This window comes from Limanda limanda, chromosome 10, assembly GCF_963576545.1.
Source record: "Limanda limanda chromosome 10, fLimLim1.1, whole genome shotgun sequence".
NCBI lineage: Eukaryota > Metazoa > Chordata > Actinopteri > Pleuronectiformes > Pleuronectidae > Limanda > Limanda limanda.
This window is the reverse complement of record NC_083645.1, coordinates 16,130,352-16,157,067: the sequence shown is the minus strand read 5'-3', so window position 1 is coordinate 16,157,067 and position 26,716 is coordinate 16,130,352. Positions and strand designations below refer to the sequence as shown.

At 44.0% G+C, this 26,716-nt stretch overlaps 4 protein-coding genes across 4 annotated transcripts in view; all 4 read left to right on the top strand.

Annotated features, from left to right (window-relative positions):
• Nucleotides 1-26,716, top strand: part of LOC133012097 (protocadherin gamma-A11-like) — a 250,455-nt gene that overhangs the window by 11,501 nt on the left and 212,238 nt on the right. The window lies entirely within an intron of this gene.
• Nucleotides 2,216-9,187, top strand: LOC133012188 (protocadherin beta-16-like). Its single transcript, XM_061080168.1, has 4 exons — nucleotides 2,216-4,636; nucleotides 6,818-7,469; nucleotides 7,716-7,903; nucleotides 9,167-9,187. The coding sequence occupies exons 1-4, from the start codon at nucleotides 2,216-2,218 to the stop codon at nucleotides 9,185-9,187; spliced, it is 3,282 nt and encodes a 1,093-aa protein (XP_060936151.1).
• Nucleotides 9,351-21,290, top strand: LOC133012187 (uncharacterized). Its single transcript, XM_061080167.1, has 3 exons — nucleotides 9,351-10,348; nucleotides 16,253-17,669; nucleotides 18,870-21,290. The coding sequence occupies exons 1-3, from the start codon at nucleotides 9,351-9,353 to the stop codon at nucleotides 21,288-21,290; spliced, it is 4,836 nt and encodes a 1,611-aa protein (XP_060936150.1).
• LOC133012185 (protocadherin beta-16-like) lies at nucleotides 23,125-25,551 on the top strand. Its single transcript, XM_061080166.1, has one exon. It carries the CDS (start codon nucleotides 23,125-23,127, stop codon nucleotides 25,549-25,551), a length of 2,427 nt encoding a protein of 808 aa, XP_060936149.1.

The window sequence follows — 26,716 nt, the reverse complement described above, 5'->3', positions numbered from 1 at the left end:
TTGCAACTATAACGACAGCGCATTTGTTCGTCTGTCTTGCCTTAAGTATATAAACATGTAGATTGAGGAGGCCCTAGTCTGATTTAGTTCATGGTAAGGGTCCTGAGCTCATCAACATAATTTACACAGAGCAAGAAGTCATACAAGTTGTCCCCTAAAATACAAGTGTTGTCATTTGTGGTTCTTCCTCCCTACTAGAACCTCTGTAAATAGTTTGATTATAAAATTGAACTTGAGGGTTTTTTTCCTTTTTTAGGAGAAAATATTTAACTTTTTCATATATTTTCTGAGAAACAGGCCAATATTGAGTGTGATTATGTACAGTGAATTTTGCTGTTTAAGATTGTTAAGTCGGTTTATTGAACATGTTCAAATAAACTATCTGCAGCCTATTTCCAATTTGAAGTTAATACACAACGGAATGACTTGGAGTATTTGATTTTCTTGTTTGTCATGGGCTTTACAATCACATGATTTTCAGAAGTCTTATTTTCCAAATCAACTCATCCTGAATTCAAGCATATATTGAATATCCAAACATTTTATTGCAATATTTCCATTGCACATTTGCTTTGTTATTGTTGTTATTTAACCAGTTCTCTCACCTGTTGTCCCCCTCAGTGATGCAGAGAGGAGTCATGTTGGTCTCTATGAAAATATAGGTAGCAGTTGGTTGTTACACACTGAATGCTGTGCATTGTGTGTCTTGGTATTTGACCTCCCTTTGTTTGATTCTGGTTTACAGTACAAGGCTCTGTTGCATATACTCGTAGAATCTCTATGCACATTATACCATCTTCCAAATATGTTGTAATGGAAAATGTATGTGTTACGGGTCCCAGGATTTGTACCAAAGCAACAAGGTATATCTGTAGAATACAGCATGAATGCAGCAGCAATAATGACAAAAAGCATTCAGTTTGTCATCCAGACTGCATCTTATTCAAATTCAACACAATTTGAAATACAAACATTTCTCTGAGTGTCGGTGTTTCAGTTGATAACTGCATTTTAAAGTGCATACAACATACATTCAATTATCCTCCTGGTGTACATCTTATGTCTCTTTACTTCACACATCTTAAAACACATTATCACTCATGTATAAGTGAACAGGGCTCCTATAATCACATAGTGCAGGTTACAGTGATACTTAACTGTAGTGACATCAGAAATGAATTCTGGACATGCACACTTAATCTCAACACAGTTTTCACTCAGAATGAAATACAAACATTTTCAATATAGACCCGTTGAACATTAGCTTATAACTGGTCTTTATAAGGCACAATAACAATACATGACTTAATTTACAGAGTGCGTGTGGTTCGGTGCTGAAATACAAACTGTGTAAAGTAAACACTATACTATAGCGACCCGCCTGCAAGACGACGCGCAGGTAAAATAAACACCTATACAGGCGAACGTAGTCACCGCCCATATAATGACACGAATCATTCAGTTCGTTACCCAGACTGCATCTGGCATGTCGGCGGAAGTTACCCCAAAGAGACAGTACGGGGTGCAACTGCTCCCTTTCCAACCGTTCCACCTGAATGCTGCTGTCAATTACTGATCTCTCTATAATGCATTTGAAACATAAACCCACGTGACTATCACGTATATTATTAGGGCTAATCTCAAATTACTATTAAAGTAATTAAATCAAATATTTCGGGGCAAACCACATATGTGTACCAATGAATACAAAAGTGCAGTGTCTCTTAAGGTTATACATTATTACCGTTATTTGTATTAAGGACAGTTTGTGAAAAGTGCAATGCAGAAAAGTAATCGGTGCTAAAATATCACTGGGACCTACAGATATGGGGTGTTCACACACAGCAGAAGACACAATTACAACCGCTGCTCCGACATTGTAACAATATATAGGACAGTGTCATTATCATAATTTAGATTTATAATAGATTGAACAACAGTTTTTTATGCCTTGATACACAAAGTGAAATTGTCTACTTGTAGAGATTGCAGTGCTATAACTAAATTTAACTCTAGGTGTCACTGTGCACCAACCATGGAAGGACGTGCCATTTGCTTCATCCATTCTCTTCCACTATTGCAAACCGCCTTGTGGTACAGTGCGCATGTGTGTGAAGGACGATACAAAGGGCTTACATTGTCGTGATATTCGGACAATTATTCACGAGGAATATATCCTGTCTTTGACCACTTTGAAGGAATTGCCCAGGAAAGAATGAACACCTGGTCGAGGACGGGAAAACCCGTGAACAGACGGTTTTCTATGGATCGTTATGGTGTTGTTCTCCTTTTCATCAGCCTGCATTTCGCGTACGGAGACGTGAGCTACTCTGTCGCAGAGGAGATGAAACGCGGGTCTGTGATTGGAAATATAGCAAAGGATCTCGGCCTCGGGACTGCTGCACTTTCCTCGCGTAAAGCTCGCATGGACACCGACAGGAGTGGCAAGCAGTATTGTGATATTAATCTGAGCAGCGGAGATTTGATTGTGACGGACAGGATCGACAGGGAGGGTCTTTGTGGTAAGAAGGCGACTTGCCTTTTAAAAGAGGAGCTTGTACTGGAAAACCCTTTAGAGCTTCATCGTATCAGTGTTCATGTGCAAGATATAAACGACAACGCCCCACACTTTAGTGAGGAGTTGATTTCATTTGAAATAACAGAATCAGCTGATAAAGGAGCACGATTCTTACTCACTGAAGCCCATGATGCAGATATCGGTTCAAATACGGTGCAGCAATACAATTTACAAAATAATGAACATTTCACTATTAATGTGGATACAGACGGTAGTGGACGGAAACACTCTGAGCTGGTTTTAGTTAAAGAATTAGACCGAGAACAAGAGAACGATCTGAAATTGGTGTTGACGGCTGTAGATGGTGGTTCTCCGAGGAGATCGGGCACTGCAATCATTCACATCACTGTGCTCGATGCTAATGATAACGCACCAGTGTTTAATCAGGCCGTATATGAAGCCAGTGTGCCTGAAAACGCACCGTTAGATACAGTAGTTATTGCAGTGAGCGCAACTGATGCAGACGCAGGAGCAAATGGTGACATTACGTACAGTTTTGATCATGTGTCTGAAGACCATGCCACGCTATTCTCACTTGACCAGAAGACTGGTGAAATACGAGTCACCGGGTCCATTGATTATGAGACTGAGACGTCTATTGAACTACGGATAAGAGCGAAAGACGGTCCAGGTCTTACGTCATATTGTACAGTTATTATAGACATAACGGATGTCAATGATAACCCACCTGCTATCAGTTTAAAGTCACTGACTAACCCCATACCTGAGAACGTGTCACCGGGTTCAGAGGTGGGCATCATTAACGTGCACGACAGAGACTCTGAGAACAACAGACAGGTCCGCTGCTCCATTCAGCAAAATGTCCCTTTTAAGTTAGTTCCTTCGATTAAAAACTATTATTCTCTGGTGACCACAGGACAACTGGACCGTGAACTAGTGTCAGATTATAACATTACAATCACTGCCACTGACGAGGGCTCTCCACCTCTGTCCTCCTCTAAAACTATTCAGTTATCTGTAGCGGACATCAACGACAACCCACCTGTGTTTGAGGAACAGTCTTACAGCGCATATGTGACTGAAAATAACAAACCTGGCTCCACTTTATGTTCCGTTACTGCTCGAGACCCCGACTGGAGACAAAACGGAACAGTGGTTTATTCTCTGTTACCTGGTGAGGTGAACGGTGCCTCGGTGTCCTCCTGTCTATCAGTTAACGGAGACACGGGGGTGATCCACGCTGTGAGGTCGTTTGATTATGAACAGTTCAGGAGCTTTAAAGTCCACGTGATGGCCAGAGACAACGGTTCTCCTCCCCTCAGCAGCAACGTGACCGTCAGCGTCTTCGTATCGGATGTGAACGACAACTCTCCTCAGATACTGTACCCCGCCCCGGAGGGCAACTCCTTCATGACCGAGCTGGTCCCCAAAGCTGCACACGGAGGCTCTCTGGTGTCCAAAGTGATCGCGGTGGACGCGGACTCCGGACAGAACGCCTGGTTGTCATATCAAATAGTCAAATCCACTGATCCGGGACTTTTCACTATTGGTGTCCACAGTGGAGAGATCAGGACACAGCGGGACATTTCTGAATCTGACAGCATGAAACAGAACCTTATTGTGGCTGTGAAAGATAATGGACAGCCCTCTCTGTCTGCCACCTGTTCCATGTATTTACTTATTTCTGATAACTTGGCTGAGGTGCCAGAGCTAAAGGATATTTCTTATGATGAGAAGAATTCAAAACTGACCTCCTACCTGATCATAGCCCTGGTATCTGTCTCAACCTTTTTCCTGACCTTCATCATCATCATCCTGGGTGTGAGGTTTTGTCGCAGGAGAAAGCCCAGAATGTTGTTTGACGGAGCTGTGGCCATCCCCAGCGCTTATCTCCCTCCTAATTACGCGGAAGTTGACGGCACAGGAACTTTACGCAGCACTTACAATTATGACGCCTACCTGACAACAGGTTCCAGAACCAGTGACTTTAAATTCGTGACATCTTACAATGAAAACACTCTGCCTGCTGACCAGACTCTGAGGAAAAGTCCTTCTGACTTTGCTGAGGCTTTTGGAGACTGTGATTCTTCTCCTGAGGTAAGGGCAATGCATAACTGATTCACATTCTTAATTAGAAATCCGAATTTTGACTTGTAATGTGGTACTAATTTTGGAATAATCGCTTCTTAAAATATGAAATAAAATAGTTCCCTGACGTGGTTATAAGTTGGCTCTATTTTTGCAATTTGTCTTTAGAATTATGAACGTAGCAGTTGTTCTGGAATTCCCTACCTGATTTTCTCCGGACATTCTTTAAAACATTGCTGACCAAGCGATGCAGCGGACATTAGATGCATTTGACAACAGCTGTGTAGTTTCTTAGCTGGATTTTGTCAAGTTTGTGACTTTCCTTATCCATCTTTATAGCTGAACACTTGTCAGGGATGTTTGTTTTGGTTCTAAATCATCATGTATATATTTAAGTTTGAGGGGAATATGCCGTTTGAAGTGTGAGTATTAAATATGAGTGATTGTAATATGTTAGCAGTATTTTCCGTATGCGGTGTCCTCATCAAATAATCGTGTTGTAGATGTGCTCATAATGCGTAATCTTCCTTATATGTCACTAGTTATTTTCCTATAGAAGTTTTTGTTTATACTAATTTGCTCTTCATAAAATCTGTTTTATTGAGTTTTTACTGAGAATTCAGTTGTCCACTTGCACAGACTTCCTGCAAGTGGACCTTATTCAGTTTGTAGAGGAGACTCACGATGTCGCTGTACACCAGCTGTGAAATTGTGTGTGTGTCATTATCCACCAGCTCCTCGCGAGCAGTAGTGTGGTTTATGCTGTTGCAGTCGATCGTCGAAACAGGAAGAGACTTGATTTTTCTTTGTCGAGAAAACGGATTTATTCCTTACTTTTTGGTTGTGTTCCTGCCCACCTAATAGGAAACATTTACTGAGTCAGAGATCAGCGACACGATGGCTATCGCTGGATTTACATTACGGAGCTGTGCCCTTGTTTTGCAGCTCCTTTCTTTGCATTTCGCAAATGGAGATGTGAGCTATTCTTTTCCCGAGGAGATGAGACGTGGATCCCTCATCGGAAATATCGCGAAAGATTTGGGTCTTGAAAGAAGTACACTATCTGCTCGAAAGGCTCGGATTGATACGGATGGAAGCGACAGACGTTATTGTGAGATAAACCTTCGTAACGGGGATCTGACCGTTGCCGAGCGAATAGACCGAGAAGGCCTGTGTGGAGACAAAGCATCCTGCGCCTTAAAACAAGAGCTCATGTTGGAGAATCCGTTAGAATTGCATCGAATTAATCTACATATTCAGGATATAAATGATAACTCGCCAAAATTTAATAAAGATTTAATTCAAATAGATATTAGTGAATCCGCGGCGAAAGGGGCTCGTTTTCCAATAGAAGAAGCACACGATGCGGATATAGGTAAATATTCAGTTCAGAGGTACGACCTGCAAATTAATGATAATTTTATTCTGGGGGTTGGAACACATTCTGTCGAACTTGTACTTAGCAAAGAGCTTGACCGTGAAAATTTGAAAGAAATCAATCTACTTCTCACAGCTCTTGATGGCGGCTCTCCTCAAATGTCAGGTACTGTGGTCATTCACATTACTGTACTGGATGCTAATGATAACGTGCCAGTGTTCAGTCAGGCCGTTTACAAAGCCAGTCTGCCTGAAAACTCTCCACTTGGCACTGTCGTGCTGACGGTGAGTGCAACTGATGCAGACGAAGGTCTAAATGGAGATGTTACATACGATTTTGGACACATATCGGAGGATGTGAAATCAGTTTTTACTATAGATCATAAGACGGGTGATGTCAAATTGACGACCGCGGTCGACTTTGAAATGGTGTCATCATTTGAACTGCGTGTTACTGCAAAAGATGGTTTGGGATTGACCTCGTACGCAAAAGTCATGATAGATGTTGCTGATGTGAATGACAATGCTCCAGTTATTTATTTAAAGTCACTGACTAACCACATACCTGAGAATGCGTCACCTGGTACAGAGGTGGGCATCGTGAACGTGCAGGACAGAGATTCTGAGAATAACAGACAGGTTCGCTGCTCCATTCAGCAAAATGCCCCTTTTAAGTTAGTTCCATCGATTAAAAACTATTATTCTCTGGTGACCACAGGACAATTGGACCGTGAACTAGTGTCAGATTACAACATTACAATCACTGCCACTGACGAGGGCTCTCCACCTCTGTCCTCCTCTAAAACTGTTCAGTTATCTGTAGCTGACATCAACGACAACCCACCTGTGTTTGAGGAACAATCCTACAGCGCATATGTGACTGAAAATAACAAACCTGGCTCCACGTTATGTTCCGTTACTGCTCGAGACCCCGACTGGAGACAAAACGGCACAGTGGTTTATTCTCTGTTACCTGGTGAGGTGAACGGTGCCTCGGTGTCCTCCTATCTATCAGTTAACGGAGACACGGGGGTGATCCACGCTGTGAGGTCGTTTGATTATGAACAGTTCAGGAGCTTTAAAATCCACGTGATGGCCAGGGACAACGGTTCTCCTCCGCTCAGCAGCAACGTGACCGTCAGCGTCTTCGTATCGGATGTGAACGACAACTCTCCTCAGATACTGTACCCCGCCCCGGAGGGCAACTCCTTCATGACCGAGCTGGTCCCCAAAGCTGCACACGGAGGCTCTCTGGTGTCCAAAGTGATCGCGGTGGACGCGGACTCCGGACAGAACGCCTGGCTGTCCTATCAGATAGTCAAATCCACTGATCCGGGACTTTTCACTATTGGTGTCCACAGCGGAGAGATCAGGACACAGCGGGACATTTCTGAATCTGACAGCATGAAACAGAACCTTATTGTGGCAGTGAAAGATAACGGACAGCCCTCTCTGTCTGCCACCTGTTCAATGTATTTACTTATTTCTGATAACTTGGCTGAGGTGCCAGAGCTGAAGGACATTTCTTATGATGAGAATAATTCAAAACTGACCTCTTACCTGATCATCGCGCTGGTCTCTGTCTCCACCTTTTTCCTGACCTTCATCATCATCATCCTGGGTGTGAGGTTTTGTCGCAGGAGAAAGCCCAGAATGTTGTTTGACGGAGCTGTGGCCATCCCAAGTGCTTATCTCCCTCCTAATTACGCAGATGTTGATGGAACAGGAACTTTACGCAGCACCTACAATTATGATGCCTACCTGACAACAGGTTCTCGAACCAGTGACTTTAAGTTCGTGACGTCTTACAATGACAACACACTGCCTGCTGACCAGACTCTGAGGAAAAGTCCTTCTGACTTTGCAGATGCGTTTGGAGACTGTGATTCTTCTCCTGAGGTAGGGACAGTCCTAATCCATCTTTTGACTTCTATCTGATCTTTAAAGTTGTGTTTCTTTCTCTATCTATAAACTGAACAATTGAAACAATGTTAGGCACGACACAATTTGTCTAAAAAATCAATAGAATTAATTTTTCATCGTTTTAATTCGTTCTGAAATGACAGAAATATACATTAGTTTTTTGGTTTTCTTCTCAGATTCATTGTATAGCTGTTGTTCAGGAGTTTTACTTCCATAACTTTTGATGGGCTTTTCTTTTTTGTACCTATTTCCCCAATACGAGATTTTCTGTTCAATCACTATTTTGTCTCTTGAGTAGATGCAACTTGTGCGTTGTCTCTGTCCATGGTGCTGAACTTCTGATGTTACTGATGTGAATACTCTGGAGCTACCACCCATTTCTTCTATATATCCACCTGTCAATCATCTTGCGTCACTCTTTAATGCTCCAATACCTTTTCTTGACCCACCTGGGTATTATATCACAATTAACATAAGTGTTGTTTAATGCAGTTTAAATGAAAAAATATAATATAAAAACAACAGGGAAATAGCATTGAAGTGGGTGTAAGCCGTTTGTTGTTAATGCAGCGGTTTGCTGTGAAACATTTCATGAATCCATAACAAAAGTATTTCACGTTGATCTTCACGCCCGTAGTGGTGCATCCTCTTATGTCTTCAATTTCAAACCGAAATTAAAGTCAAAAAAATATTTTTCTCCACCCGTGCAATATGAAATACATACTGCAGTTCTTCTCTGCTGTGTTTACGCAAGCTGTGCCGTTGCTTAGATTGTGTTTTATCATGTAAATTATTTTGGGATGAAACTGGAGGCAGAGTTTTGCATGTTCCCAGTCAAAATGACAATAACGTGTTTAAGAGAGAGGAGGAAAATGTAGTGAATTTGAGGCCAGTTTCTAAGCGCATTGGATCTTTTCAGCTTTAAACCCTAAAGGACACTTTATTTGGTCAAACATTATCTCACATTCAGGGAATGTTTTGTAACTGGTGTCACTATATATTAACTGCTACTGCTGAAGCACTTCGATAGGAAACACAATATTTTGTCAAGATATTTAGTGAACAAGTATTTCACTTTTCTTCAATACGGAAAACATTTTTAAGTGACTGAATACCTTCGTCTTTACCTAATGAAATAAACCTTTTGTCGAACTTTAAGACCACACGATATGATTTAAAAAGTTGAAATCACTTTTATTAAACTGTAATATTTCCTCTGTACTCACGGTGTCACTATAGACCAACGGAGTCGAATATTGAGCCTGATTTGCACACCACCCATTATAGGCATCGACCACCCGTCTGTTCTTCACAGACTTCAACAAAGACGACAATTGCTCGACGGGCAGATACAGTGACTGAATAGCGTGTTTTTAGTGATTGGAACTATACAGTTCTATTTCGCGTTGTGCCATTTAAGATGATGCACAAACGGTGCATTATTCAAAGCTGCGGCTTTGTCTTTTTCTTTGTTATGGTGCAGTACGCACACGGAGACCTGAGCTATTCGGTACAGGAGGAGCTGAAACGCGGATCTGTTATTGGGAATATCGCTAAGGATCTCGGACTGGAAGTGGGAAGACTATCTGCTCGCAAAGCTCGTGTTGACATGGAGGGAAACGAAAGAGAGTATTGTGGAATTAATCTTCGAAGCGGGGATTTATTGGTTGCGGAAAGAATAGACAGAGAGGAGCATTGTGGAGAAAAGCCTTCGTGCGTTCTGAAATTCGACTTACTCCTGGAGAATCCTTTGGAGTTACACCGGTTGTCTCTGCAGGTGCAGGACGTGAACGACAATGCACCAATTTTCCCGAAGGAAACTGTAAAGCTGGAAATACACGAGTCAGCTGACAGAGGAGCTAAGTATCGCATTAACGCAGCTCACGATGCAGACATAGGCCAGAATTCAGTTGAAAGCTACATTTTGGAACAAAACCCTCACTTTGTGTTTAGTATTCAGACGACAAGTGCAGGAAGTAAATATGGTGAATTGGTTTTAAATAAGGAGCTAGACCGAGAGGAGCAGCAGGAAATGGAATTACTGCTCACGGCTGTGGATGGTGGCTCTCCTCAGAGATCCGGGACTGTAGCGATACACGTCATTGTACTAGATGCTAATGATAACGCCCCGGTGTTTACTGAGGCCGTTTATACAGCCGCATTATCAGAAAACTCGCATTTGAAAACCAAAATTATCACCGTAAGTGCATCAGACGCAGACGAAGGTGTCAATGGAGAGGTTACATATGAATTTAGCCGACTCTCTGATAAATCAAAAAAGATGTTTTCACTAGATGAGAAGACGGGAGAAATCAGCGTGACAGGCGAGATAGATTATGAAGACGGATCCAAATATAAAGTGTTTGTCGAGGCTAAAGATGGTTATGGGCTGTCTTCAGAAGCAAAAGTGATTATTGATATTACTGATGTAAGCTATTTTAGTTAGTGACTTTTAGTTTGAAGAGGTGTTTACCGGAAGTGTGTTGTGTGAAGGGTTTACCGGAAGTGTGTGGTGTGTGATGACTTGTTGTGAAGTTGACAGATAATAAACGGGTGCTGTCTCCCGAATGGATGCCCTTCTTCTGTCTTCCTTTGACTAATACAACACAAATAAACGCTCGGCTACATTGGTGGCAGCGGTGGTTTCGAGCCCACCCGAAGCCCATCGCAGGAAAAGTGCACGGTGAGGAAGAACGAAGCAGCTCAAAGTTTTGACGAGTTAGCTAAAGTTAGCCACAGCTAATCGACGTGCCGCTAAAGTGTGGACGGATCTTCTGTGACGTATTCAACGAGGAAAACCAGAGCTCTCCCTCACAATAAGAAAAGAGAGTGTTGGAATTAAAAGAACGTCAACGTGGATTAAGATGTGGAGGGGTGCCACAGACCCCCTGGACTCTAAGATGCCCTACGGAGAGAGATCGATCTCAAGCAACGTCAGGATCGAGCTCCCGCTGCCCTTCACTGGGGAGGAAAAAGAAAGTTTCCCCTGCTGGGCTCGACAGTTCGAGGTGGCCGTGCAGGCGCTGGTGACCGGCGCAGGAGGCGACTATGAGTATGAACTGGTCCGGATTCTACCAACCCGCCTGGCTAGAGCTGCGTTTCTCCTGTGGGATAGCCTGCCAAAGGCAGTTCAAAGTAACTATTCTGCAGTGAAGGAGAAGCTACAAGAGGCGTTTGGACAGAGACATTTTCTGGACCGCTTCAGAGCAAATCTCTCAGCTCGTCCTCGAGCTTTAGGTGAGAGCGTGGAGGTATATGCAGCAGACATCAGCAAGCTGGTCCAGGAGGCATTCCCAGGCTATGGGGATGTTGCTCAAAGAGAAGAAAAATTCCGCAGATTTTTACATGGCCTTGACCCGTCCCTGAGGGCTAAATGTCATGAGCAGGGGGCTACTGATTTGGAAGAAGCTCTGATTATCGCAGGTCGGTGTGAAATGGCCAGAGAGACGTTAAAGATGGACTATGGCAATCCTCATGCAAACCAGCCTGCAGTAAACAGTGGTTCAACATCCATGGTGCAGTCCATTTCTGATGGCGGTGGTTTTTTCAAAGCCATAGATAGACTGAATGAGGAAATGAGAGAAATGAGAATGGACATGAGACAGATGGCAGATGAGAATAAACGCCTGAGATCCATCGACGGTCGTAGCGAATGGAAAAATTCTCCTTCGGCGCATGGAAGTCATTGCCAGTGTGACTGTGGCAATTATGGCTGCCAATCTCGTCGCCCACAGGGGGAGCGAGGAGGACGCTCCCCGGACCGTTTCTGGCGTGAACGGGAAACCGAGGGTGGCTCCAGAGAGAGACAGTTTTACCGGGGCCCTGAACATAACAGAGCCCCCTCTCCAAACTGGAGGGGTCCAAGACCTGCCAGGGGACCCTTTTATGAGGAACCGCAGAGACAGCGCGGTGTGCGGTTTCTCTCCCCCAAAAGAGAGGACTCAGCCAAGCAGTCGGGAAAAGAGATGTAGCTGATGTTGCGGCCCAGACACCAGCTACAACACATATGGGCCATTTGAAGGAGAAGAGCACCTCTTATGTGAAAGGTTGCATTGAAGGGACTGAAGTCAATATCCTAGTGGATTCTGGGGCAACAGAGTCTTTCATCAGTGCTGATTTCCGTATGGCTGTCCCCGCCCTGCGCAGACGACCCCTGAACCCTGATCTCATTGCTGCACGTGCGGTGAATGGCCAGATGCTCGACACCTTGGGCACTATAACTGCCACTTTACGCTTGGGTAATGAGTCCTGGCAGCAAGTTTTCTATGTACTTAGGGGATCGACACAAGCAGTATTGCTGGGTTTGGACTTTCTTGTTCCGAATCACGCCCTGTTGGATTTCGCCCATGGCCGACTGCAGTTGTGGAACACAATGACTCCCCTTTTGAGTGACAAAAGAATGAATGCTGAATGCTGCAATGTCACGGTCTCTGCTGCTCTGGAATTACCCCCCCTCAGTGAAATGATTGTTCCTGTAAGTGTATCTCCAGCTGGGATCGTTGATCAGCTCCCAGACTTTGTCGGATATTTGTCTCCAAATCTCCAGCAAAATAGTGAGTTTGTAGTGGCTCACACTGTGACCCTGGTAAAAAATGGAGTCACAACAGCCCGTGTTTTGAACCCTACAGACAGAGTTATTGTGCTCAGAGAAGGCATGCATTTGGGGGAGTTTTTGTCGGTCGAGGAATCTGAGTTAGTACTACTCCCTCAAACCCCAGTGGCGACGGTCTCCACCATCTCATCCACGGAGGGGCCGATTGTGTCCCTGAGGGAATCCCCAACTAATCAGCATGAGAGGGCACAGTTGATGGAACTGCTGGAGGAATATAGGCAAATATTTAGTACACCAGAGGGGGTGATTGGCAAATGCAGGCTCAATGAACATCATATTAAAACCGGTGATCATCCACCCCAGCGACAGCGTGCATATCGCACCTCACCAGACAAGAGGGAAGAGATAGATAGGCAGGTGTCGGCTCTGTTAGCTGATGGGGTGATAGAAGAAAGTTGCAGCCCCTGGGCCTCACCTGTCGTTCTGGTGAAGAAAAAGAATGGAGAGTGGAGGTTTTGTATTGACTATCGCCGCTTAAACAGCGTAACAGTGAGAGACTGCCACCCCCTTCCCAGGGTGGATGACACACTGGATGCATTAGCAGGTTCCGTGTGGTTTAGCACTTTGGACTTTTCTAATGGCTACTGGCAGGTTGAGGTCGCTGAAGATGACAGGGAGAAGACCGCTTTCACAACGGGGAGGGGCCTCTACCAGTGGCGGTCGATGCCCATGGGTCTCACCAACTCGCCTGCAACATTTCAGCGCATGATGGAGCTCGTGCTTAGAGGACTCCCATGGCAGGTGTGTATGGTGTATCTCGATGATGTGCTCATATACAGCCCCACCTTTGAGGAACATCTCTCCAGCCTGAGGGAAATTTTCTCCAGGATTCAGGCGGCGGGGCTTAGGTTGAATTCTAAGAAATGTCATCTAGCTAAAGATCATGTGGTGTTCCTGGGGCATGTTGTGTCTTGCCGTGGCCTGCAGCCAGACCCACGAAACACAGACAAGGTCAGAACATGGCCTACTCCACAGAATCCAACGGAAGTGAGGGCATTTCTGGGCCTTTGCTCTTACTATAGACGTTTTGTCAGAGACTTTGCCCAGCGTGCGGCTCCATTGCACCGCCTCACATGTAAAGACACACCTTTCCAATGGACAGCGGAGTGTGATGCAGCCTTTGTGTATCTTAAAGGGGTGCTCTCATCCGCTCCGGTGGTCACCATGCCTGATTTCAACTGCCCCTTTAAAGTGTATACGGATGCCTCCATGGACGCTGTGGGGGCCATATTGGCACAGGACAGGGATGGATTGGAGAGAGTGGTGGTGTATGCTAGTCAGTCACTCACTGCCACCGAAAGACGCTGGTCCACTTTTGACAAGGAGCTGTGGGCTGTAGTTTGGGGCGTACGGCAGTTCAGACACTACATTGGATCAGCTGCTTTCACTATCATAACAGATCATAAACCCCTGTTGGGCCTCCGAGGCATGTCAATTGATCATGACCCCACAGGGAAAAGAGCAAGATGGATACTGGAACTGGATCCTTTCAACTGGGCCATACAGCACAAGGATGGAAAACGACACACTAATGCGGATGCTCTATCACGGCGACCTCCAGATCCTGAACCTGACACGATGAGGAACACCGTAACAAAAACATCTGGCCAAGTAAATGTCGTGGACTCTGATAGGGAGTTGAGTGAGTCCAGAATAGGCAGTTCTCAGTCACAGTTGCAAAATCCCCAGAGCCCTAGTTCCTCCACAAGGGGGCAGCATGAGGACATGGACTGTGATTCAGATGACTTTGACTTTGTTCATTCACTTTCTCAGGATGAGACTGAGATTAAGCTGCGGCAAAAGGCTGATCCTGACATTAGTGTAGTTTTGGACTGGATTGAGGTGAAGGGGTCGCGACCTCCACGGTGGCAGATGAAAGGGAGCTCTCAGTGGCTTCGTAAATTATGGACTGAATATCCTCGTCTTTCTGTGGTGAATGGTGTGCTCTGTCGGTCAGTGTATTCCTCTCTCACAGGGGACGCTCAGTATCAGGTGGTTGTGCCCTCCTCGTTTATCCCTGATGTACTGCAGCACCTGCATGGAGGCCCTGCATCAGCACATTTTTCTGCAGAGCGGGTGTGGGAAAGAGCGAGGCAATCGTGTTACTGGCCCTGTATGTTTAAGGATGTTAGGCAGTGGTGTGAGCAGTGCGTCCCCTGTCAGACCCGCAGGGCCCCTGTCCCTAAACATCGGGCACCGATGGGGGGGTCCCAAGCTACTCATCCATTCCAGAGAGTGGCGATGGACATTTTGGAACTACCAGTGACGTCTAAGGGTAACAGATATGTGTTGGTTGTTGAGGACTATTTTACCAAGTTTGTGAATCTGTATGATCTTCCTAATCAAACCGCTCATTCGGTCGCAAAGTGTGTGTTTGAGGGTTATGTGTTGGTTCATGGTGTTCCTGAGATAATTCACAGTGATCAGGGTCGGCAATTCGAGGGGGAAATTGTTCAGAGACTGTGTCAGCTTATGAAGATTAAGAAAACGCGCACCACGCCATATAATCCAAAATCGGATGGTATGGTGGAACGTTTTAATCGGACACTCATTGACCAGTTAGCTAAATCATTGCTGGCCTGTGGAGGTGAGTGGGACGACTACCTACAACATGTTGCATTTGCTTACAACACCTCAGTGCATGCAAGTACGGGTTACACACCTTACTACCTGACTCATGGGCGGGAAGCCTGTGTCCCGGTGGATGTGTTAGTGTCCCCTCAGGCGGGGCATTTGGACGTGACTTTGTCTCACGCTGACTTCGTAGGCTCTCTGGTGGGGGGGCTGGAAACTGCTTTTGGAAGCCAGGCAGTTTAGTATCAGTGCTCACGAGACACAGAAACTGTATTATGATGTGTCTGTTCGTCATCGGCCATATGCAGTAGGAGATTTGGTGTGGCTGCACGATCCTATGGAGGACCGTATGAAGCTGGCTCCCCACTGGAAGGGCCCCTACAAGGTTCTGGCTGTGATGGACTCTGCTGGAGAAAGTGGGCTGACCTATCGCATTGACTGCCCTTTCACTCCTGGACAGGAGCGGGTGGTTCATTATGACAGACTCAAGGCTTACACTCTACCACTGCCGGTGGGTTCTGCGTGTAGTTCCCCAGCTTCTCCTCGTCATGCTCCTTCGCTACAGGACGAGGGGTCACTTGAAGGAGGCTGTGGTGCTGAAGGGTCGCTGGCGGGTAGTGACACTGGCCTGAGAGAGCCTCGCCAGATGGTGTCCCGTTCTGGGAGAGCCGTGAGACGGCCGGTTCATTTCAAGGACTATGTTGTTTAGGAATAACTGATCTGTTTGACAGTTGTGTGGGTTAACTGAATTTTTTTTTTTGGGCCGGGTGTACGTGGTACATGGTATCAGGTGTGTATGTATAGGTATGTATATGGTTTTGTTTTTTTGATATATATATGTATATGTGTAATTTTTTTGCTGGGGCTGTTGTTGTTGTTTTTGTGTTTTGATATTGTCTCTGTTTGGAAACGGGGACGTTTCTTTTGTTAGGGGGGATGTATGTAAGCTATTTTAGTTAGTGACTTTTAGTTTGAAGAGGTGTTTACCGGAAGTGTGTTGTATGAAGGGTTTACCGGAAGTGTGTGGTGTGTGATGACTTGTTGTGAAGTTGACAGATAATAAACGGGTGCTGTCTCCCGAATGGATGCCCTTCTTCTGTCTTCCTTTGACTAATACAACACAAATAAACGCTCGGCTACACTGATGTGAATGACAATGCTCCAGTTATTTATCTAAAGTCACTGACCCACCCCATACCCGAGAACGTGTCACCTGGTTCAGAGGTGGGCATCGTTAACGTGCAGGACAGAGACTCTGAGAATAACAGACAGGTTCGCTGCTCCATTCAGCAAAATGTGCCTTTTAAGTTAGTTCCTTCGATTAAAAACTATTATTCTTTGGTGACCACAGGACAACTGGACCGTGAACTAGTGTCAGATTACAACATTACAATCACTGCCACTGACGAGGGCTCTCCACCTCTGTCCTCCTCTAAAACTGTTCAGTTATCTGTCGCTGACATCAACGACAACCCACCTGTGTTTGAGGAACAGTCCTACAGCGCATATGTGACTGAAAATAACAAACCTGGCTCCACGTTATGTTCCGTTACTGCTCGAGACCCCGACTGGAGACAAAACGGCACAGTGGTTTATTCTCTGTTACCTGGTGAGGTGAACGGTGCCTCGGTGTCCTCCTGTCTATCAGTTAACGGAGACACGGGGGTGATCCACGCTGTGAGGTCGTTTGATTATGAACAGTTCAGGAGCTTTAAAGTCCACGTGATGGCCAGAGACAACGGTTCTCCTCCGCTCAGCAGCAACGTGACCGTCAGCGTCTTCATATCGGATGTGAACGACAACTCTCCTCAGATACTGTACCCCGCCCCGGAGGGCAACTCCTTCATGACCGAGCTGGTCCCCAAAGCTGCACACGGAGGCTCTCTGGTGTCCAAAGTGATCGCAGTGGACGCGGACTCTGGACAGAATGCCTGGCTGTCCTATCAGATAGTCAAATCCACTGATCCGGGACTTTTCACTATTGGCGTCCACAGCGGAGAGATCAGGACACAGCGGGACATTTCTGAATCTGACAGCATGAAACAGAACCTTATTGTGGCGGTGAAAGATAACGGACAGCCCTCTCTGTCTGCCACCTGTTCCATGTATTTACTTATTTCTGATAACTTGGCTGAGGTGCCAGAGCTGAAGGACATTTCTTATGATGAGAAGAATTCAAAACTGACCTCTTACCTGATCATAGCGCTGGTCTCTGTCTCCACCTTTTTCCTGACTTTCATCATCATCATCCTGGGTGTGAGGTTTTGTCGCAGGAGAAAGCCCAGAATGTTGTTTGACGGAGCTGTCGCCATCCCCAGTGCTTATCTCCCTCCTAATTACGCGGATGTTGACGGCACAGGAACTTTACGCAGCACTTACAATTATGATGCCTACCTGACAACAGGTTCCAGAACCAGTGACTTTAAATTCGTGACATCTTACAATGACAACACACTGCCTGCTGACCAGACTCTGAGGAAAAGTCCTTCTGACTTTGCTGATGCTTTTGGAGACTGTGATTCTTCTCCTGAGGTAGGGACAGTCCTAATCCATCTTTCGACTTCTCTCTGATCTTGAAAGTTGTGTTTCTTTCTCTTTCCATATACAGAACTTTCGAAGCAATGTAAGGCACGACCCAATTTGTCTCAAAAATCCATATGATTTATTTTTCATCATTTGAATTCGTTCTGAATTGACCGAAATATACATTTGTGTTTTGGTTTTCTTCTCATATTTATTTTATAGCTGTTGTTCAGGGGTTCTACTTCCATAACTTTTGATGGACTTTTCTTTTTTTGTACCTATTTCCCCAATACGAGATTTTCTGTTCAATCACTTATTTGTCTCTTGAGTAGATGCAACTTGTGCGTTGTCTCTGTCCATGGTGCTGAACTTCTGATGTTACTGTTGTGAATACTCTGGAGCTACCACCCATTTCTTCTTAATTTCCACCTGTCAATCATCTTGCGTCACTCTTTAGTCCTCCAATATCTTTTCTTGACCCACCTGGGTATTATATCACAATTAACATAAGTGTTGTTTAATGCAGTTTGAATTAAAAGATATAATATAAAAACAACAGGGAAATAGCATTGAAGTGGATGTAAGCCGTTTGTTGTTAATGCAGCGGTTTGCTGTGAAACATTTCATGAATCCATAACAAAAGTATTTCACATTGATTTTCACGCCCCTAGTATTGCATCATCTTATGTCGTCAATTTCCAACCGAATTTAAAGTCAAAAACAGCGCTCTTGATTTATTCAGCTTTAAACTCTAAAGGACATTTTCTTTGATCGAATATTACCTCACATTCAGGGATATGTAACTGGTTTCACTATCATCTGACTGGTGGATCACTTCGATAGGAAACACAATATTGTGTCAAGATATTTAGTGAACAAGTATGTCACTTTTCTTCAATAAGGAAAACACTTAAAAGGAACTGAATATCTTCCGCTTTACCTAATGAAATAAACTTTTTGTAGAACTTGAAGACCAAACGATATGATTTAAAAAGTTGAAATCACTTTTATTAAACTGTAATATTTCCTCTGTACTCACGGTGTCACTATAGACCAACGGAGTCGAGTATTGAGCCTGACTTGCACACCACCCATTATAGGGATCGACCACCCGTCTGTTCTTCACTGCCTTCAACAAAGACGACAATTGCTCGACGGGCAGATACAGTGACTGAATAGCGTGTTTTTAGTGATTGGATCTATACAGTTCTATTTCGCGTTGTGCCATTTAAGATGATGCACAAACGGTGCATTATTCAAAGCTGCGGCTTTGTCTTTTTCTTTGTTATGGTGCAGTACGCACACGGAGACCTGAGCTATTCGTTACAGGAGGAGCTGAAGCGCGGATCTGTTATTGGGAATATCGCTAAGGATCTCGGACTGGAAGTGGGAAGACTATCTGCTCGCAAAGCTCGTGTTGACATGGAGGGAAACGAAAGAGAGTATTGTGGAATTAATCTTCGAAGCGGGGATTTATTGGTTGCGGAAAGAATAGACAGAGAGGAGCATTGTGGAGAAAAGCCTTCGTGCGTTCTGAAATTTGACTTGCTCCTGGAGAATCCTTTGGAGTTACACCGGTTGTCTCTGCAGGTGCAGGACGTGAACGACAATGCACCAATTTTCCCGAAGGATACAGTCAAGCTGGAAATAGGAGAGTCAGCTGTCAGAGGAGCTAAGTATCGCATAAACGCAGCTCACGATGCAGACATAGGCAAGAATTCAGTTGAAAGCTATATTTTGGAACAAAACCCTCACTTTGTGTTTAGTATTCAGACGACAAGTGCAGGAAGTAAATATGGTGAATTGATTTTAAATAAGGAGCTAGACCGAGAGGAGCAGCAGGAAATTAAATTATTGCTCACGGCTGTGGATGGTGGCTCTCCTCAGAGATCCGGGACTGTGGCGATACACGTCATTGTACTAGATGCTAATGATAACGCCCCGGTGTTTACTGAGGCCGTTTATACAGCCACATTACCAGAAAACTCGCATTTGAAAACCAACATTATCACCGTAAGTGCATCAGACGCAGACGAAGGTGTCAATGGAGAGGTTACATATGAATTTAGCCGACTCTCTGATAAATCAAAAAAGATGTTTTCACTGGATGAGAAATCGGGAGAAATCAGCGTGACAGGCGAGATAGATTATGAAGACGGATCCAAATATGAAGTGTTTGTCGAGGCTAAAGATGGTTATGGGCTGTCTTCAGAAGCTAAAGTGATTATTGATATTACTGATGTGAATGACAATGCTCCAGTTATTTATCTAAAGTCACTGACCCACCCCATACCTGAGAACGCGTCACCTGGTTCAGAGGTGGGGATCGTTAACGTGCAGGACAGAGACTCTGAGAGTAACAGACAGGTTCGCTGCTCCATTCAGCAAAATGTCCCTTTTAAGTTAGTTCCTTCGATTAAAAACTATTATTCTCTGGTGACCACAGGACAACTGGACCGTGAACTAGTGTCAGATTACAACATTACAATCACTGCCACTGACGAGGGCTCTCCACCTCTGTCCTCCTCTAAAACTGTTCAGTTATCTGTCGCTGACATCAACGACAACCCACCTGTGTTTGAGGAACAGTCCTACAGCGCATATGTGACTGAAAATAACAAACCTGGCTCCACTTTATGTTCCGTTACTGCTCGAGACCCCGACTGGAGACAGAACGGCACAGTGGTGTATTCTCTGTTACCTGGTGAGGTGAACGGTGCCTCGGTGTCCTCCTATCTATCAGTTAACGGAGACACGGGGGTGATCCAAGCTGTGAGGTCGTTTGATTATGAACAGTTCAGGAGCTTTAAAGTCCACGTGATGGCCAGAGACAACGGTTCTCCTCCGCTCAGCAGCAACGTGACCGTCAGCGTCTTCATATCGGATGTTAATGACAACTCTCCTCAGATACTGTACCCCGCCCCGGAGGGCAACTCCTTCATGACCGAGCTGGTCCCCAAAGCTGCACACGGAGGCTCTCTGGTGTCCAAAGTGATCGCGGTGGACGCGGACTCCGGACAGAACGCCTGGCTGTCCTATCATATAGTCAAATCCACTGATCCGGGACTTTTCAATATTGGTGTCCACAGCGGGGAGATCAGGACACAGCGGGACATTTCTGAATCTGACAGCATGAAACAAAATCTTATTGTGGCGGTGAAAGATAACGGACAGCCCTCTCTGTCTGCCACCTGTTCCATGTATTTACTTATTTCTGATAACTTGGCTGAGGTGCCAGAGCTGAAGGATATTTCTTATGATGAGAAGAATTCAAAACTGACCTCCTACCTGATCATAGCACTGGTCTCTGTCTCCACCTTTTTTCTGACCTTCATCATCATTATCCTGGGTGTGAGGTTTTGTCGCAGGAGAAAGCCCAGAATGTTGTTTGACGGAGCTGTCGCCATCCCCAGTGCTTATCTCCCTCCTAATTACGCAGATGTTGACGGCACAGGAACTTTACGCAGCACTTACAATTATGACGCCTACCTGACAACAGGTTCAAGAACCAGTGACTTTAAGTTTGTGACATCTTACAATGACAACACACTGCCTGCTGACCAGACTCTGAGGAAAAGTCCTTCTGACTTTGGTGATGCCTTTGGAGACTGTGATTCTTCTCCTGAGGTAAGACCGGCTGTCATATTCTGCTAAAATCATCTGAATTTGCATCTTAACAATTTACCAAAACCCTCAGAGAAATTTGTGTATGCCTGGGTTAGATTTTTAAATGGCAAATACACAATGAACGACGCGTGTGGTATGAAGATTCTTTTTTTTAGATTCAGTCCATTTCAAATAATTCAACCTTTACTCTTAAGTAATAGCTTGTTCTGAAGCATTCATCCTGAACTTCCATGAGCATATTTCTCTTCTCAGTTAAGGTTGAGTATTCTGATGTCTTCCAATAGTTCAGAGAAGAGTTATCCACTCTTTTATGCAGGTATTTCAATTTGTGGTCATTCAAGAGACTGTAAAAACTTCTCCGACCTTAAAGCTGTATCACTTGACCACAAACTATCTGCTTGTCTCTGTCCTTGGGGCTGAACCTCACTTTTGCACTCGATATGCATTTTCAAACATTCAAGATTAGTTTCACTAAATAACTTGTTTTGCCAATGAGGCTCTGAACAAAAGTCCAGTAGATTTAGTTGATGCTCTCAGAAATTTTGAAGAGTTGAATCACATTGACACCAACTGACGACCGGTTCCAGACGCAGTAACCTTATAAAAAACAACACTGTGTGCCGACCATACTCTGATGAAATGTCCTTGTAACTTTCCTGATGCATTTAGAAAAGTTGAAGGTTCTCATAGAGACACACTCAATATCACTAAACTCGTCTTCAGTGTTCTGGTAAAGGCATTCTTTGGTTTTTGCTTAGACAATTCTACCTGGTAGCATTTTTACTGCATTGGTAGTTTTGTATGTCTGCAAATGAATTTGAATTATCTTGGACACATTGAGTTTAGATTTCTACTTTTATTTAGTCTCACATAAAAAACTTATCAAAATACCTTCCTTGTTTCTTTGTTCTTGGAGCTGGTTTATGTTGCATTTTTGTGTGTTCAGAGAAACATTACCCATGTAGTTCATGCAATTTTCCTTTTCCCCTTTGCTGATTCTCTTCTCTGTGAATCTTTTTCTACAATAGTGCTTATTTGCATTGAAGATTTCATATGAATACATACTCTTTTGTATCAACGGTCATTAGATGTTTAATATTGTAGCAGTGTGACTAATTTCAATATGAAGCCATGTGAGTTTGTTCTGGTTTGTTCATTGTCTCTCTTTTCTACGTTGGTCCTTGTGTAGAAGTTTGGACATTGTAAAAAAAAAAGGTGATCTGTTCTTAATTACTGGATGCATTGATTTTATTTTAAAATTGTTGAAGGAATATTTGAAATGGGACAACAGTTCAGATTACATCTATAACAGTCAACAGATTTTCCTGGAGGTTCAGGTTAATGTGAAGTGCTAAATGTCACAAAGCATAAATATATTTCCTTTCTGAATACTACAGGTTTAGGTTGAAATGGATAACTATTCCCCTTTGTCGCAGACAAATAATAGGTTCTTCGCTTTTTCAAATGACATTTTTTAAACTTGGAGTGTCCTACAGCAATTTACGGTTTATTAAGCTTTTTCCTTGTTAAACATGTGCCAATTAGACCAGTAATTTACTGGATTTTATCAAAATCCAGTCAAGTTAGAGTTGAATATTTTTAATAACAGATATGTTATACCTAACTTATGCTCATGGTGTCAGTGTGCACCAGTCAACCACTAGTGATTGCCCACCCTTCAGTGTCATCGAATTTAAAGCCTCATTCTGCTTTTGTGCCGCAATTCACGAGCACAGCTGCGTGCAGGACTGGATTGACACGTCTTCTTGGATTATTTCAAGAAATCACAAATGCGTCGTTGATATATTTCACCTACTTGGGAATTGTTTTTACGGACGATTTGCTTTTTCTCGCAATAACAATGGAATGCTTTAGATTCTCGCTGCACGGCCTGGCTTTCATTTTTCTTACCGTCCTCCCCGTTAATGGAGACGTGAGCTACTCTGTTCCGGAAGAGATGAAACGTGGATCTGTAATCGGGAATATTGCAAAGGATCTGGGGCTTGATTTGGGCAGATTGTCCGCTCGCAAAGCCCGGATTGATACCGAGGGAAACGGTGTTAAGTACTGCAGTGTAAATCTGAAGACCGGAGACTTGGTCATACAGGAACGGATCGACAGAGAAGGGCTGTGTGCGAAAAAGGCATCGTGTGTTCTGAAGCAGGAACTTGTGCTGGAAAATCCATTAGAGCTGCATCGTATTAGTATCCGTGTACAGGATATTAACGATATTTCACCGCAGTTTAGGGAGGATTCACTTAAAATAGAAATAAGGGAATCGGCAGACAAAGGTGCACATTTTCTTTTAGGAGAAGCGCACGATGGGGACATTGGGGAAAATGCTGTTCAAGGTTACTCACTTCAGCAGAACGAACATTTTAAATTAAATGTTAACACGAAAGCAGGGGGACGAAAATACTGTGAATTGGTCTTAGACAAAGAATTGGACAGAGAGGAAAAAGAAGAGCTTGTCCTGTTGCTTACTGCATTTGATGGTGGCTCTCCTCAGAGATCAGGTACTGTAGTAATACACGTCACTGTGCTGGATGCTAATGATAACGCCCCAGTGTTTAGCCAGGCCGTTTATAAAGCCAGCCTTCTTGAAAACTCTCCTCTGTATACACTTGTTACCACCATAAGTGCAACGGACGCTGACGATGGTTTGAATAGTGAAGTCACGTTTGTATTCGATCATGTTTCAGATGAAAATAGCAACGTGTTCTCTTTAAACCCCAAAACTGGAGAGGTGAGAGTAGCTGGACCTATTGATTATGAGAAAGTGTCATCATATGAAATGCAGATCACCGCCAAAGATGGTCTGGGATTAGTTGCTTATGTAACGTTAATAATTGAAGTTAATGATATAAATGACAACGCCCCAGTTTTGTCCCTGAAGTCACTGACTAACCCCATACCCGAGAACGTGTCACCTGGTACAGAGGTGGGCATCATTAACGTGCAGGACAGAGACTCTGAGAGTAACAGACAGGTTCGCTGCTCCATTCAGCAAAATATCCCTTTTAAGTTAGTTCCTTCGATTAAAAACTATTATTCTTTGGTGACCACAGGACAACTGGACCGTGAACTAGTGTCAGATTACAACATTACAATCACTGCCACTGACGAGGGCTCTCCACCTCTGTCCTCCTCTAAAACTGTTCAGTTATCTGTCGCTGACATCAACGACAACCCACCTGTGTTTGAGGAACAGTCCTACAGCGCATATGTGACTGAAAATAACAAACCTGGCTCCACGTTATGTTCCGTTACTGCTCGAGACCCCGACTGGAGACAAAACGGCACAGTGGTTTATTCTCTGTTACCTGGTGAGGTGAACGGTGCCTCGGTGTCCTCCTATCTATCAGTTAACGGAGACACGGGGGTGATCCACGCTGTGAGGTCATTTGATTATGAACAGTTCAGGAGCTTTAAAGTCCACGTGATGGCCAGAGACAACGGTTCTCCTCCGCTCAGCAGCAACGTGACCGTCAGCGTCTTCATATCGGATGTGAACGACAACTCTCCTCAGATACTGTACCCCGCCCCGGAGGGCAACTCCTTCATGACCGAGCTGGTCCCCAAAGCTGCACACGGAGGCTCTCTGGTGTCCAAAGTGATCGCAGTGGACGCGGACTCTGGACAGAATGCCTGGTTGTCCTATCAGATAGTCAAATCCACTGATCCGGGACTTTTCACTATTGGCGTCCACAGCGGAGAGATCAGGACACAGCGGGACATTTCTGAATCTGACAGCATGAAACAGAACCTTATTGTGGCGGTGAAAGATAACGGACAGCCCTCTCTGTCTGCCACCTGTTCCATGTATTTACTTATTTCTGATAACTTGGCTGAGGTGCCAGAGCTGAAGGACATTTCTTATGATGAGAAGAATTCAAAACTGACCTCTTACCTGATCATAGCGCTGGTCTCTGTCTCCACCTTTTTCCTGACTTTCATCATCATCATCCTGGGTGTGAGGTTTTGTCGCAGGAGAAAGCCCAGAATGTTGTTTGACGGAGCTGTCGCCATCCCCAGTGCTTATCTCCCTCCTAATTACGCGGATGTTGACGGCACAGGAACTTTACGCAGCACTTACAATTATGATGCCTACCTGACAACAGGTTCCAGAACCAGTGACTTTAAATTCGTGACATCTTACAATGACAACACACTGCCTGCTGACCAGACTCTGAGGAAAAGTCCTTCTGACTTTGCTGATGCTTTTGGAGACTGTGATTCTTCTCCTGAGGTAGGGACAGTCCTAATCCATCTTTCGACTTCTCTCTGATCTTGAAAGTTGTGTTTCTTTCTCTTTCCATATACAGAACTTTTGAAGCAATGTAAGGCACGACCTAATTTGTCTCAAAAATCCATATGATTTATTTTTCATCATTTGAATTCGTTCTGAATTGACCGAAATATACATTTGTGTTTTGGTTTTCTTCTCATATTTATTTTATAGCTGTTGTTCAGGGGTTCTACTTCCATAACTTTTGATGGGCTTATCTTTTTTTGTACCTATTTCCCCAATACGAGATTTTCTGTTCAATCACTTATTTGTCTCTTGAGTAGATGCAACTTGTGCGTTGTCTCACTCCATGGTGCTGAACTTCTGATGTTACTGTTGTGAATACTCTGGAGCTACCACCCATTTCTTCTTCATTTCCACCTGTCAATCATCTTGCGTCACTCTTTAGTCCTCCAATATCTTTTCTTGACCCACCTGGGTATTATATCACAATTAACATAAGTGTTGTTTAATGCAGTTTGAATTAAAAGATATAATATAAAAACAACAGGGAAATAGCATTGAAGTGGATGTAAGCCGTTTGTTGTTAATGCAGCGGTTTGCTGTGAAACATTTCATGAATCCATAACAAAAGTATTTCACATTGATTTTCACGCCCCTAGTATTGCATCATCTTATGTCGTCAATTTCCAACCGAATTTAAAGTCAAAAACAGCGCTCTTGATTTATTCAGCTTTAAACCCTAAAGGACATTTTCTTTGATCGAATATTACCTCACATTCAGGGATATGTAACTGGTTTCACTATCAACTGACTGGTGGATCACTTCGATAGGAAACACAATATTGTGTCAAGATATTTAGTGAACAAGTATGTCACTTTTCTTCAATAAGGAAAACACTTAAAAGGAACTGAATATCTTCCGCTTTACCTAATGAAATAAACTTTTTGTAGAACTTGAAGACCAAACGATATGATTTAAAAAGTTGAAATCACTTTTATTAAACTGTAATATTTCCTCTGTACTCACGGTGTCACTATAGACCAACGGAGTCGAGTATTGAGCCTGACTTGCACACCACCCATTATAGGGATCGACCACCCGTCTGTTCTTCACTGCCTTCAACACAGACGACAATTGCTCGACGGGCAGATACAGTGACTGAATAGCGTGTTTTTAGTGATTGGATCTATACAGTTCTAT

What these genes read in the sequence shown, in the direction of transcription:
- LOC133012188 (XM_061080168.1), top strand. Translation starts at nt 2,216, where the DNA reads ATGAACACCTGGTCGAGGACGGGAAAACCCGTGAACAGACGGTTTTCT. An exon ending in ACTGTGATTCTTCTCCTGAG is followed by an intron (nt 4,637 to 6,817) that starts GTAAGGGCAATG and finishes AAAACTGTTCAG; the next exon opens with TTATCTGTAGCTGACATCAA. An exon ending in GCCCTCTCTGTCTGCCACCT is followed by an intron (nt 7,470 to 7,715) that starts GTTCAATGTATT and finishes CTAATTACGCAG; the next exon opens with ATGTTGATGGAACAGGAACT.
- LOC133012187 (XM_061080167.1), top strand. Translation starts at nt 9,351, where the DNA reads ATGCACAAACGGTGCATTATTCAAAGCTGCGGCTTTGTCTTTTTCTTT. An exon ending in GCAAAAGTGATTATTGATAT is followed by an intron (nt 10,349 to 16,252) that starts TACTGATGTAAG and finishes AACGCTCGGCTA; the next exon opens with CACTGATGTGAATGACAATG. An exon ending in GGACAGTCCTAATCCATCTT is followed by an intron (nt 17,670 to 18,869) that starts TCGACTTCTCTC and finishes GTGCCATTTAAG; the next exon opens with ATGATGCACAAACGGTGCAT.
- LOC133012185 (XM_061080166.1), top strand. Translation starts at nt 23,125, where the DNA reads ATGGAATGCTTTAGATTCTCGCTGCACGGCCTGGCTTTCATTTTTCTT.